Here is a 14856-nt window from a genome sequence, read left to right on the forward strand (position 1 = left end):
GAAGAAAAAAAAACTCATCTACATTTTGGACGGCCTAAAGGTGAGTAAATTTTAAGCAAATTTTTGAATTAATTATTCATTCAAAAGAACCAGTGTGATAGTAGTCAAAAGAACCTGTTTCTTATATAAAGAACATTTTGTGCAATATGAATGTTTCATGAATGTTAAAAGTTATCGTGGATGCTATTAAAGAACCTTTATTTTTAAGAGTGTAGGAAAACCATGTTCCCAAAGGAAATCTTCCCAGCAGAAATATGTGTTTATATTGCACTGTGATTTGTAGACACTAAGGTGAAAACTGACATCACTCTGTGCTCCATTCGTGTACCTCAAAGAGAATTGTGGGTACTTGGGAAGCACCGGGAGGCTATGGTGAAATAACCTCTGCGACACAATTACCTGCTCCATGAGAGGCTTTCAAGATCAGTAATCATCCCGTCAAAAACAGAATTCCCTTTGTGCTCGCTGAATAAATCTCATGCTCTTCGGCCTGATGGAAGCCTTCCAGAGTATGAACAGAATTCAGCAGGTAGTCCACACACCTTATACAGATAAATATCGGACAAAATTGGAATCGAGAGAGCCGAATGCACAAGAGGCTTACAGGCGTGTGATGCAGTTGAAGTGCCAGAAATGATAAGATCAAAATTATTCTCCACAGGACATCACAAGATCTTTACTGTGATACGCTCTGGCTTTATAGAAGCTGTCTGAGATGGGTTTTGTGGTTGTCTGCACTTCAGTGTTATGCTGCTTAAGGAGTTCTTATAGTTTTTTGTGAATGTTATGATCAGGATTTAAATAAGTTTTTGCATGGAAAGATGTGCCAACTGGAAATGGACGGCATTGGATAAGGTTGTTCGTGGTTTTGGATTGACAGCAGCTTGGGTGGCATTTCTTAGAAATAAATAGATATAAAAACAACTGTAAAAATGCAGTAATGGAATTGTTTTCTCAATAGCAGAAAGTAGTCCTTATGCGTCCCAAGGCTGCATTTATTTGATCAAAACTACAATAAAACTTAATTATCATTACATTTTAAATAAATGTTTTCTATTTTACTATATTTTAAAATGCTATTCCTATATGTCAAAGCTGATTTTTCAGCAGCTATTGCTTTAGTCTTTAGTGTCACATGATTCCTCAGAAATCATTCTGATTTGCTGCTCAAGAAACATTTCATATTAAAATACTTATTAATATTTTGATAAAAAATGAATGCAATAAATTTCTTGAATACCCTGACCTACACAAGCCTTTAGCACCCCCTGCCACAAGCACTAAACAAACCCTAACACTCATTACAGACTAACTTTAACACTCATTTTGTGCAAGATTTACTATTTATTCTGGCACTATATATTTATCTACATAAGGCTATACAAGTTATCAGAAAGCTGAAAATCAAGTGACCTTTTTGTCTGGCTTATACAATATTTTGGAGTTTGATATATTACAAGGCACCTTTTATGAATTCTAAGAATCCTGACAGGGATTACGAATGGAGATGTAAATAATAAAAAAAAGCTACAGTTTATTGCTTCAAATTATATTCTGTACAGAGAAAAAGAAAAACATTAATGAAATCCGAAAAGACAAAGACTACTATCAAAATATTCAGAAAGGAAAAGACAAAACAGACAAACATAAATACAGAAACCCGACATAAATTCTGACCTAAAAACACTTAAAATGCCAGAAATGCAGCCCTGTTGAAAAGTCAAATAAATAAAACTCTTTTCTATCTCATGAGACACAAGTACATTTCACCACAATATGAGGCGCACACTACCCAGTGGCACGATTTAGTCTGTACAAGGAAGAGTCTAAAAACACACATAGATAAAAATTTAGATCAGCTTAGAGTGGCCATTGATATTTCCACAAACACAGTCTAGCACTAAAATTCATTTTCAGTCTCTACTGAAAATTTCCAAATGCATGTGGTATGAAGTGTTATCTGTTGATAAAGAGTGGATGCAAACACCCCTGAAACTGGTCATACTCGCACAAGAAACTGTTCTCAGCAATAGACCACTAAGACCACTTTCCTTATTGACATTGCTGTAAATAGTGGCTTCCTTTATTGCATTTTTGGCTGGCATCATGGGAAAAATGTCTCTTGCAGGCTTGAAAAGGGAGATGTTTTATTCCAAGAAACCATCCAGAGTGGTCAGGCTGGAGGTGGGCTTGCTTGTAACGGGCCTGGACACCTTCTTCCTCTTGGACTTCATGGCAAGGGGTCGAATCTCAGATAAAGGAGACTGATGCACGTACTAAAGTTAAGGAAGCATTATGAAAAAAAACAAACAAACAACTTCAAATAATTATTTACATACGTAATGGTAGCAATATAAGTATTTTCACTGGATAAGGATACAGGTTGGATAAATTTGGCTCTTCCTCCAAGTCCATCATAGCCAGATCTTACCTGGAATAAAAAAGATGCATTAAGGCAAACTGCACAAAATGTTCAAAGGTTCGGGGACTATAAGATTTTTTTTGTTGTTATTGAAAGAAGTCAATACTTTTATTCAGCAAGAATGCATTAAATTGATCAAAAAGTGACAGTAAAGACATTTATTATTTATAATTACAATTATATTGCAGCCTTTGTGAGAAACTTCTTTCAGAAACAAAGGAAAATGTTACCACCCCCAAACTTTTGAATGATATTTTATGTGTGCATGAAAACCAAGAAGAGAATTTGAGAATCCACCTTATTTTTCCCGTAATAGCGGCCTCATTTGTAAATTTTATGGGTCCTGGCTTCCGGTGTTATCCGCTTCCAGCTATTTTTAGCTGTACCAAAAGGCTCGTTTTGTTACTCGATAATGCAAATTGGTGTGTATTACCATATTATTTTAATGTATTATCTTAATTATCAACACACTGGTTTGTAGTGCAAACCGTTTGACTGTTTACTGCACATTGTTATTCTTCTCGTTATTTCTCTATGGCGGCTAATGAACAGGAAGAAAATGGCTTCCTACCGCATTGAAGAATAAGATGGATAAGTTACGAAAACATCTAGAAGTCTCTCACAGTGCCGAATTTGCATGGGTCCAGCATGCTCCCTAACGTGTTCTTTCTGAAGAGCAGCGAGTTCCTTAACATGGGCCCCATCATGACATCATCTTCTTTAACACGAGAATTCTGAGAAAACACACACATACACATTACACCCTCCATCTAATTCAGTGTCATATTCTTCAACACGAAGACACAATGCTTGAACACATACACTACGCCCGAGTGCATTTTCCATGTTTTTGGATGACGATCTGTGGAAAAATGAAATCAAATAGACATCAGTAGAAATCATATGAACAGTTGGACAAAACCGTACTGTGCGGAGTAAAAACTCACACCGAAGTGTCTAGACGCATCTTCTTAGATGGCACCTGAACGGGTTTCCTCTCCACCTGTTCGGGTGTGTTAATGTCGAAGGTCAGGTTGAGGTCAATTTCCTGAGAGTCTGTCATCAGACCATGACCAGGAGGCTTCAGCTCCAGAGGAGCAGGGCTGGAAATACAAAAATCAACAATGTCTCTTTCAGCAGTTCTACCAAATAGCCAAAAGTTTTGCTCAAAATATACAATCTGAAATTCTGACCTTTCGAAGACCAGTCTGCTGATGGCCTCATTGGTGCGGGTCGGAGTGCTTAACGTCCGCTGCAGAATTTCCACCTTCTTCTTCAAGCTCTGTGAAACAAGAGATGTCAGATCAAGAGTTTAGAAACACAGCAGAAAAAAATTGCACCCCCTTGTGGCTGATTTGAAGGGCATCTTGTAAAAGTATTTTGTAGATAAAGTAAATAAAGTAGAATTTCTAACAGTGATCTCTTTGTCTGCGTTGGACAGGTCCTTCTGAAGTGCCTTCATGTCCTCCTTTGTTCCGTTTGTCTCTGCAGTGGCTTTTTGCAACTGCAGTAAAAAAATTAAAACAAATGAATAAATGGATGCAGAAAAAGCTATAAAAAGATCAATAACAATTATGCATTTCTAAATAATGATATTTTTGTTAGGCAGTCTCAGAGACAAGAAATGAACCTTGCTGTTAGAAGAGAACAGTTCCCTTTTTAGTTTCTCACACATCTCATTTGATGACTTGAGGCTTCCTTTCAGATTGTCGTACTCCCTGAGGATGAATAAAATATAGCACTATATAACACTCACTCACAGCATATGAGGAAACACAAACGGTTTGGGGAAGTAAAACTGTTGAGGTTTTACGTTTTAAAATATACAGCTACACTACATATGCAGCAGTGAGAGTGTGTGTATCTGCAGGAAAGTAAAACTTACTTTTTAAGTGAGATGCAGTATATGGACAGCTGTTCAACAGCAGACTGACCAACACCCATATCAGTGATCATGGCCTCCACCTCTGACCTTTGACCCTGTAGAACCACATCTAAACTAAAGGACAGAAACATGCACAAAAGAGCACGTGAACAAACAATAAAGTCCACTAAGTTTTTTTAACCGTACAACTAATCAGACAGTTAATTTATTATTTTTATTGTTCACGTGAGGAGATGGACACAAACGTTTTGGCTCTCAGGCCTTCTTAAGTGTGTCAATCTCCTAATGTGATCAATAATTTTTTTTTTTACTTAATTATTGATATTGGAAGGTTTCTTTTTTTTTCTACAAATTTGCCACTCAAATATTGGAAGGTTTCTTTTTTTTTCTACAAATTTGCCACTCAATACACACTATTATTTACTCACTGTCTCTCTCTCTCTCACATACATTTAACAACAAAAACCTGTCTTAGACAAATGAATTAGTACCTTTCATAGGTTTTCATTTTGACCCGGAGTCGCTTGGCTTCCTCTTTGGCTGCTTGCCCTTCATTTTTCTGACTCTCCAAGAAATTCATCTGTTTCTGAGAATTTCATGTACAGCAAAGTCAATACCAGTATTAAAATAATATGCAGAAAGCATACTGGACTAACAGACACAACAGTTTCCACTAAAATAAACGTACCCGGAGGACAGAACACAGCATCTCTTTGTCTCCGATTTCCTTCCGGAGTCTTTCCAGGTCCTTCTTCTGCCTCTCAATTGTGTCTTTTAGAGTGTCTACTGACTTCTGCTTGTCCCTCCATTCTTTCTCTGGAATGCAAACACAGAATATGAATGGATGGGCATTTTAAGGATCAATCAAAAACTTGAGTCGATTATTTCAGTCTTACCTTTTTCAGACAGCACTGCTTTCATGCGATCAAGCTCATTCTGAAATTGGAACAATAAAACAAGCAAATCTGTCAATAATTGTTTACTGCGTGAACAAACACTGAGCACTGAATAAATTCAGCAGCATGCTTTATCACCTGTAAACTTTCAGGATCTGCTGGCGTCCCATCCTCCTCTGGTGCTATGTCAAAGAACAGCTTGTTGATAATGTGCCGCGTACTGACCTGAAACACAAAGAGTGAGGGTTTCATCGCAGTCCAGACCTTCAATTCATTTAATTGAATTAATCAGAAGAATAAGTCAGTTCACAGGTTTACCTGTTTCCTGCATTGGGGACAGGTTTTATTTGGGGCCGACTGAAACCACTGGAGAAGACTTTTTTGAAAAGAAAAGAAACAAAGTCTTTAAAAAAGTCATTGAGAAACATTATTTCTTGTTTAACATTCAAACATGGACATTTCTAAATATTTGAATGTACATACAATAATAATTGGTCAGGTTCCTACACCTTTTGACCATTGAATTTTCATAACTTTATTATTTTTTTTAGGGTTTAAATTAAAATAATAGTTTAATAGACACTTTTTATAGACTTTTAATTTTTTTAGCAATTAGGATCCTGTGTTAATTAACACGTAATGGTATAATAATTGTGTTGTTATAATAATGCATATTATATTATAAAATCAACAAAAGCAAACATGCAGAAGAGTAAAAGGAGACAGACTTACCAGACATAATGAAAAGTGTGACCACAGTGAATTGCAGCCACATCTTTGGAATTATCAAAGAAATCTGAGCAGATGGTGCAATATGCTCGAATGGGCATTGTTGATCTAAAATATTAAGACACAAGAAGGTCAAAATCTTAATGTTGATGACACGGTTTGTGTTTTGTTCATTACTGATGTGTTGTGGTACCCTTGTGCTTCCGGTTAATTACTTAATGTGCTGTGTTTACTCACCCAGATGACGCTGAGACGATCGAGAGCTCTTATTCACACGGATTTGTTCAATTAAACCCCATAATTATGTTTATATGGCTTGTTTTTGGTTTAGTTTTGAGCTCCTGAAAAACAGAGAAGCGGCGCGCTTGGTTCAAACGTAATGACTCCTCCTCTTTGATCGCGTCATCAACATACGACACCGTGCTGCCTGAGAAATTTACGGAAAACCTTTTCGATGAGGTTAAGCGAGGTTTATAAGATTTAAGAGTTTAATTTAATTTGACATAAAACGCGGACATTTTTTTTTTTTTTTTTTTTTTTTTTTTTTAGTACAGTAGCAATACTTTAAAAACTATACGTTCTCGAATTAAAAACTACATTTCCCATGGTACATCTCGTGCGCGATGACGCCTGCGACAGTCCGAGTTGACTTTTGATCCAAGTCAACGTACAGTGATTTGGATAAACACTGTTTAAGGTACAGTAACGATCATTTGTATTGTGAGTCTAAACTATGTAAACAACATCTGTTAGACAACTCTTAAGTTCATGCTGGCGCAGAATAAGTTGTTTACAATATACAAAGAACAGCACTAACATACACAGCTCCGTGGCTAGTTTGTTAGCCGGAGTGGATTTATAGACATGAGAAAATCAACAAATCTTCCATATGCGTTCAGTTGCAAGAATATCTCAAGATTGGCATTAACATACACTGTGTTTGACAGTTTTAAATAGAGAAGTTGCGTTGAGATTTGATTTAAAATTCGCTTGCATCATTATTATCATAAGTCTGAAATACTTGTGATGTTTGCGTGTTAATGTAATTATTGCAGGGAAATGTTTGCATATTTAATAAAAGTGGTTCAGAGCGTTTTATATACTTGTATGAAGTTTTCACACAAACATAACTTTCAAACAAAAAAAATAAAATTATGTAGCCTAATTTACTGCTGTCGGTCACTATGAAAAATGTAAGATTTTTTTATAGATATTTTTCTTATTATATTTGACACCCAAATACATTTTATCTTTTGGGGGCCTAAAACTGTGTCTAAATCCATTAGAACAGAATATTATGAAATGCATCAAAAGAAGAATGAAGTTTCAACAACTGAGGAATTAACTGATTTCTTGTTCCTCTTTTAATGTGTCTGTCTGTAATTTCACTTCCAGACACTGATGGAAACCCTTTAAATTGTACTGTAAGACCTTCCGAGCCGTCGGGATCATGCAGTGAATCGCTCCTGGCACTGACTGGTGGTTCAGGACACCGTGTCCTCTCTTCTGCTGGGTTTCTCTTGTGCCTGATGCCATGATGGCGGCAGATGTCCACAATAAGGGTGCAGTCTGGGAGGTTAAAAATGGCAACTTGGTGCCATCAGATCGACTCCGGCAGGACCGATCGTATAGTCCGACCCCAGGGCTGGTGGAGGGGACAGAGCCAGGTTAGTTCAACAGTTTATACTCTCAGTTATAATGTTGTGTAATGATTAGACGCAAATATATTCTGCTTTTGTCATGGATTGTAATCTTTATTTTATTTTTTTGTTGCCAAAGTTTTTATGATGCATTGACAGAGTTGTTAAAGTGACCTATATTTCCCTTTTAAGCCTACGGGGTGGGTCTCTATAAACAAACCGCACCTTATTTCTTAGTAATTGCGTAATGTCCCATTGTATTTGCCGTTGTGAGAGATCAAATAACTTGTATGTTTGTGTGTGATTGATGACTAGAATCTCAGAATTAGTTTAGCTGTGTAAATGAATCTTTAGAGAAGTTGAAGTTTGTCACATCACAGGCAGTTTCATAATGATATGAAAGTTTCAACTAAATCTCCTGGAGGTTTTCCCAGAAGCCCCGGGAGTATGTGAGGTGTGATTCCTGAAACTGGAAAGTTAAGAAGTGTGCCTATATTGTATTTTGGTGGCTTTGTGGGAATTTTTGATCCTAAATGAGTTTTAAGCTATTTTTGACACATGTAGTTAAAGCATTTACAAAAGCTCTTCAGTCTCAACCTGCAAGTTTCTCAGATATTCTGATTATATTGCTTGAGTTTTTAACAACATTAAGAAAGCAGGGTGAGCCATAGCTAATCTATTACATAATATAAAGACTATAATTTAAACGTTTAGTTTATAAAGATTTGTAATGTTGTTGAAAGGAGTCTGTAGTGCTCAATAAGACTGTATTTATTTGATACAAAATACAGTGAAACAGTAATATTGCAAAATATTATTGCTAATGCTATGTAAAATACATTTTTAATTTTAATATTTGAAAATGTATTTTATTTCTGTGATAGTAAAGCTGAATTTTCAGCAGCATTTACAGTTTTCCACGTCACATAATCATAAATAATTCTAAAATGCTGATTTGGTGCCTTACGACACATTTCTTATAATTAACATATAATTATGTTTAAAACAGTTGTGCTGCTTAATTTTTTGGTAAACTATACTACATTTTTTTTTTTTTTTTTTTTTTTTTTTTTAAGATTCAAATGAACAGTATTTATTTGAAATAGAAATCTTTTGTAATATTGTAAATGTCTACACTGTCACTTTGGGATCAGTTTTATGTGTTTTTAATAATAATAATAATAAAAGAATCTTACTTTTGAATGCTAGTGTATAGACACAACAATTTTATGACATAAAATTGCTAAATATAACTATTTAAAGTTCACTCAAATGCACAGAAAATACTTTAATAAACATTTTTTTCTTATTATTTATTATCCATTTACAAGGCTGATATTTTTTTTGCAACACTCATATAATTGATGGTTACATGAATGATACCTAAGCTACCCAAGTCAAGCTTGTTGAGCAGAGGTGTGCTATTACTTCTCTAAGCATTGTGTCACTTCCTGACAGGTGCTGGACAGGAGGGCGCCATGTTCGTTCATGCCCAGTCTTTTGAGGACTTGACTGCTGACAGCGAGCCCAACACCGATGATAAATCTGCAGAGGTTGGCAGCTCAAATCTAGAGAATGCTCAAGAAGAGGCTCTGGAAGGAGGTGAGGAGGAGGTGCAGGAGCAAGGTTTAGTGATTGAACAGGAGGAAGGAGGGAAAGAGGAGGTTCGGAACAGCAACAAGCCAAAAGAGGAGGATGTGACAAGTGAAACTTGGCGGAGTCACAGGAAGCATATGTTTGTCTTGAGTGAGGCAGGGAAACCCATCTATACACGCTACGGAACAGAGGAAGCGCTCTCCAGCATCATGGGAGTCATGATGTTACTCATGTCATTTGTAGAGGATAAGAAGAACATCATACGCTCCATCCATGCAGGTAAGAGAGATCTAGAAAGAAAACAAATGGAAAATAGCTGGTGTTAATATATATGGATGCACTGTACTGTACTGTTCAAAAGTTTGGGGTCAGTATGATTAAAAAAAATAAATGGAAAAATAATACTTTTATTTTCCGCAAGGATGCATTAAATTGATTAAAAGTTGCAGTAAAGAAATTTATAATGTTATAAAAATAAATGCTGTTCATTTGAAATTTCTATTCATCAAAGAATCCTGGAAAAAAAATCTATCATGGTTTCCACAAAAATATTGAGTGACACAACTAAACTTCATTTAAATTAAAATATATTAAAATGGAAAATACAATTTTTTTTTATGTAATCATATTAAAAGTGTTATATTTGTAATATTTCACAATATGACTTTTTGCTATATAGTTTATCAAATAAATACAAGAATCATAAAAAACCAGCCCCAAACTTTTTTAACAAAAGCTTATATCTTTTTCATATACCAAATTTATGTCTTTTGTTAATATATATATATAAAATATAAAATAATATTTATCAACATTATATATATATATATATATATATATATATATATATAAATTATAAAATAATATTTATAAACAATATATATATATAAAATATAAAATAATATTTATCAACATTAAGTGATAAATAACATCTCTTAGATTTGAAATAAGTTTTTGTCCTTAAAAAAATACTGCAACAACAGTACAGACAGTTTAGTAAAGACATTTTTGTGCAAACATTTCAGATGGCTTTTTTTTTTCCCCAGATGGCTACAGGGTGGTATTCCTGCGGAAAAGCCCTATCATCCTTGTGGGAGTCTCTCGCACTAACTGCTCCGACCGGGAATTGACACGAGAGCTTCATTACGTGTACTACCAGATTGTTAGCTTGCTCACCCTCACGCAGCTGAACCACGTCTTCCAGCATCGGCAGAGCTACGACCTGCGCCGCCTACTGGCTGGATCAGAACATCTCACCGACAACCTTCTGCGGCTCCTCGATCAAGATCCAGGCCTGCTGCTGAGTGCCGTGATGTGCCTGCCTCTGGCCAGTTCGGCCCGTGACATGGTCTCCTCCAGCTTGCAGGCTGCTAGAGCCAAGAACCTGGTATTCTCCATCCTGCTAGCAGGAAACAGGCTGGTGACGCTTGTGCGCAAGAAGGACCAGTTTCTGCACCACATGGACCTGCACTTGCTCTTCAACTTGGTCGGCTCTTCGTCCTCCTTCAGAGAAGGTGAAGGGTGGACACCCATATGTCTGCCCAAGTTTAACCCAGCTGGATTTTTCCACGCACATATTTCTTACCTGGAACCGGCCTCGGATCTGTGTCTCATCCTGGTGTCCACAGATCGTGAGGATTTCTTTAACCTCTCCGACTGTAAGAAGCGGTTCCTAGAGCGCTTGCGCAAACGCAGTGCATATCAGTCCCTGCAGGAAGCACTGAACACACCAAGTTATCCTGTTTCACAGGTTGGCATACCTGAGCTGCGACACTTTGTGTACAAGTCTAAAAGCTCTGGGCTCTATACAAGGTAAGACAGTTTAGTGATGATCATGAAAAGAAAAGAATGGCTTTAGATCAGGGGCGTCAAACTCAAATCCTGGAGGGCTGGAGCCATGCAGAGTTTTGTTTCAACACACATACCATGTATTTTTTAAATAAGCCTGAAGGACTTGATTAGTTGGATCAGGTGTGTTTAATTAGGGTTGAATTTAAACTCTGCAGGGCTCCGGCCCTCCAGGAATTGAGTTTGACACCCCTGCCTTAGATAGATAGACACACATTGAAGCTCATGTTTATTGCTTTTTTTTGTACCTTCCTGTTTTTTTTCCTATCAGCCCTGACCTTCCAACTCCATACCAGGGAGAAGAGGAGCACGAGAGGCTGATGGGATTGTACCAGTACATGCACAGCTGCCTACATCACCCCACACGCCCCCTGCGCTACATCTACCGCTGCACTGAGACTGAGAACCTTTATGCCTTGGTGAGTCTGCCATAAAGTGCAAAACACTGGCATTATTAAATACCATTCAGATATTTTTATATATCTATGCATGCTCGAAGAGCTTATATCACATTTGCATATGATAGTTATGATTTCTTTTTTTGTGTCATATAGTCTTGCCCTACCATTGAACAAAACTTTTGGGTCAGGAAAGTTCAAAAGAACAACATTTATTTGAAATGGTCTGTAACTTACAATTTAATACATCCTTGCTGAATAAAAGTTAAAAAAAAAAAAAAAAAAAAAACTTACCACAATTTTTGAACAGTAGTGTATGATATTTCTGCTGATTTTTGCTGATATTTCTATGTAGAGTCGAGATTTTGTATATATACATATATATTTAGCTTTACTTTTATTTCCATTCTAGTCTTAGTGATTTTAGTAACTTAAACTTGTTTTATGTCAGTAAGTTGTAAAGGCAACATTTCTAATTTTCAAGTTTATTAATTAAGTCTATTGCTTATTTTTTTCAAATAATGAAAGGAGTTCATAGTTATAGTTTTAGTTTTCATCAAAAGTTTAAAACCTCCAGAATTAGACCACTCCATCCCAACCACATGCCGTCTCTCCAAAATGTAACTTCCAAAATACATGTCAGCAAAAAAAATAAAAATAAAAATCAATTGGCTGAAAATTGGCTGTTTAAACCCTGATGCTTTCTGCTTTTCTTACTTTGTCAAATCCCACCTCTTCTGTAGGTAACAAGTGGGTTTGAGCTCTACCTCTGCTTCAGTCCTCTGGGAACAAAGGGTCTGGCTATGTCTGCTGTCAACAAACTCTTGAGGTGGATCAGGAAAGAGGAGGACCGTCTGTTCATACTCAGTCCCTTGACATACTGAGTCAGTTCAGGCAGTTCTGAACACCAGAAACACTAGTGAACGTCTGACCCCAGACTGCTGAAAGAGCAGCATCTGTGACTCTACTTGAATGAATGAAGATGCAAACAGATGCTGTCAGATATTAAGGGCTTGATTGATATTTTTAGGGCTGTTCACGCTGGTGAAGTATAATAGATGTAAGCAGGAAGGATTGAAACCGAGTAAAGGGTGTTTAACTATTCCTGTCAGCAGCTGTCAAAGTATGAAATACGATATTTACAGATAATTGCTTTTAAACGTGGCCCGGTAACCAGCAGCAAAACATTAAAAGCAGTAGATTAGCAATAACAATTGAATAAATGCTCACAATGTTTGTATGCTGCTGGAAAGTAAACATCTAGGCCTGTGCTTTTTACTAGACCTGTCACTGTTTCAGCTTAACATCTATAGTTTTAAATGAGCCCAGGTAACAAATACTACTGATTGCATTTATTGAGCTGTGACCTTCATATTTCATAATTTTCAAGAGAAGATAAACTGAATCTTTTTTGATCATAGCTAGATTTTTATGTTTCCAGCCTGGTGTCATTCATAAAAGTGTGGTGTGTTGGGACTAAAAGTATTTCCTAGCTAACCAAACTAACTTTATATAACAGGCATTTCATTTAAGAGATGTGACTGAGTAGGTACACAAGGTAAAAAAAAAAAAAAAAACCTGCGCCATGGATCGATTTGAAGTGAACTGGTCTGTATATAGTTAAAGTTCTCCATCTCTGTGTCATTTTGTCAAATTTTAATGACTGACCATGTGTTGCTACTGAGGGCTTCCCCAAATCACTAAAGGACCAGTAGAATCAGAGATACCTCTGAGGTAATATAACATTTGACATTATGCTTTTCTTTTATGTTTCGTTGATGCACTTGATTGTTAATTTGTTACTAATGCTTTCATTTAAATGAATAGGAGAAGTGACACTGTGTTCTGAGACCCTCTGATGTACTCACTGCTCAAGTCATTTATGGTCTTGTTATTCCTTGGGGTAAATGATGTAGATGTTAATAGATGTCAGAGGAAACTAGGTGGAAATTTGCACATCTGGTGTTTCCAAAATTTTGGTGGAGGTGGTGGTGGCACTCATTATTCTGTTTACTTTCTGTCTAAAGCTATTTTGACATTGTGCATCATGTTGAAAACTATCAAAAGAAATTAAATCCATTTATGGGAGAAATTCATCGTTTGCCACATTTAACCTTTTGCTTGGCATTGGTATTTCCTCTAATGAAAAATAACATGATACTGGTGTTTTAGGATATGTACTTGATAGGAAATACAGCTCACTGTTACTTTTTTTTTTTTGACCTGTACTCTACCTTTCAAACACTTGGGGTCAGTAAGAATTTTTATTTTTTTAATGTTTTTGAAAATAAATATTGTGTTCTTATAATCACCAAGGAGGCATTTGTTTGATCCAAAATACTCAGTAGTATTGTAAAATTAATTACAATTTAAAATAACTTTTCTATTTTAATGTATTTTAAAATGTTATTTATTCCTGTGAATTTTAAGCATCATTACTCCAGTTTTCAATATCACTCGATTCATCAGAAGTCATTTTAATATGCTGATTTTGTAACAGGACTGTATGCATAAGTCCTTTAATTTCTTAACATGTTTTATCACTATACTTTTTTTGTGGAAGCCTTGATACTTTTTTTTTTTCAGAAAAAAAAAATTAATAGTGTTAAAAACAACAGTATTTTTTTTATTTGAAATAAGAAAATAACATTATAAATGTCTTCACTCTTACTTTTGATCAATTTAATTCATCCATGCACAATAAAAAAAAATATATATTTCATTTAGAAAAATCTTACTGACCCCAAATTTTTAAACATTTGCTCAGGCATGTGTCTAGAGAGAAATGAGTATCTAAATTGATGAATTTGATTTAATGGTTGAGAATAAGCAGCAAATGCTATTCCTAATGAGACAGGAAAGATGATACAAGGAAAAGAGACTTTAAATGTAAAAGCATGCAAATCACTAAAAGTGATCATAGCAGAAATAATAGATACTTTAAATATGCTGATGTTCAAATGCAGTTATAATGGTTGAAATTAATATTAAAGGATTAGTTTACCCAAAAATATAAAATTTCACCCATCATGTTTGCCTTTGTGTTTGACAGTGAAAGAAAGTCATACAGGTTTGGAGCAACATGAGGGTAATACAAATTATGAATTTATATTTTTGGGTGAACTATCCCTTGACCAAATATCTTCTCTGCTTTCAAGAAGTCATATTTTATATTGAATAAATAATTTTAAAATGTAATAAATGATTCCAAAAAGCAATGAATACTATGGGAATTTTATAATTTTAGAGCCAATCTTATAAAATCAAATAGGAATTTTGTAAGAATCAAAATTCTAGACAAATTGAAGAACAAGTGGTACCTGTTGATGTCCATAAAAGAGCAAAGGAATTGAGAACCCCCCCCCCCCCCCACCAGACACACACACACAATGCTTGAAGAATTGAGAGTCTGTTTTCAAATAGAGAATTTGTTTAAAAAATA

At 35.6% G+C, this 14856-nt stretch overlaps 2 protein-coding genes across 2 annotated transcripts; one reads left to right on the plus strand and one right to left on the minus strand.

Moving 5' to 3' along the window:
- Positions 1–1516: 1516 nt before the first annotated feature.
- LOC109097000 (E3 ubiquitin-protein ligase TRAIP-like) lies at positions 1517–6347 on the minus strand. The gene is made up of 16 exons (XM_042766663.1): positions 6170–6347; positions 5936–6040; positions 5522–5579; positions 5342–5428; positions 5204–5243; positions 4996–5123; positions 4799–4893; positions 4308–4421; positions 4053–4140; positions 3837–3926; positions 3616–3704; positions 3370–3525; positions 3245–3284; positions 3046–3156; positions 2381–2431; positions 1517–2264 (listed from the first exon to the last, which is right to left on the minus strand). Exons 2-16 carry the CDS (start codon positions 6031–6033, stop codon positions 2148–2150), a joined length of 1362 nt encoding a protein of 453 aa, XP_042622597.1. The 5' UTR covers positions 6034–6040; positions 6170–6347; the 3' UTR covers positions 1517–2147.
- A 130-nt stretch (positions 6348–6477) lies between these two features.
- On the plus strand, positions 6478–13527 carry LOC109097002 (protein SAND-like). The gene is made up of 6 exons (XM_019110695.2): positions 6478–6629; positions 7328–7599; positions 9031–9447; positions 10215–10980; positions 11288–11435; positions 12158–13527. The coding sequence occupies exons 2-6, from the start codon at positions 7467–7469 to the stop codon at positions 12296–12298; spliced, it is 1605 nt and encodes a 534-aa protein (XP_018966240.1). The 5' UTR covers positions 6478–6629; positions 7328–7466; the 3' UTR covers positions 12299–13527.
- Positions 13528–14856: the final 1329 nt, after the last annotated feature.

The sequence above is a fragment of the Cyprinus carpio genome, chromosome A11, assembly GCF_018340385.1.
Source record: "Cyprinus carpio isolate SPL01 chromosome A11, ASM1834038v1, whole genome shotgun sequence".
NCBI lineage: Eukaryota > Metazoa > Chordata > Actinopteri > Cypriniformes > Cyprinidae > Cyprinus > Cyprinus carpio.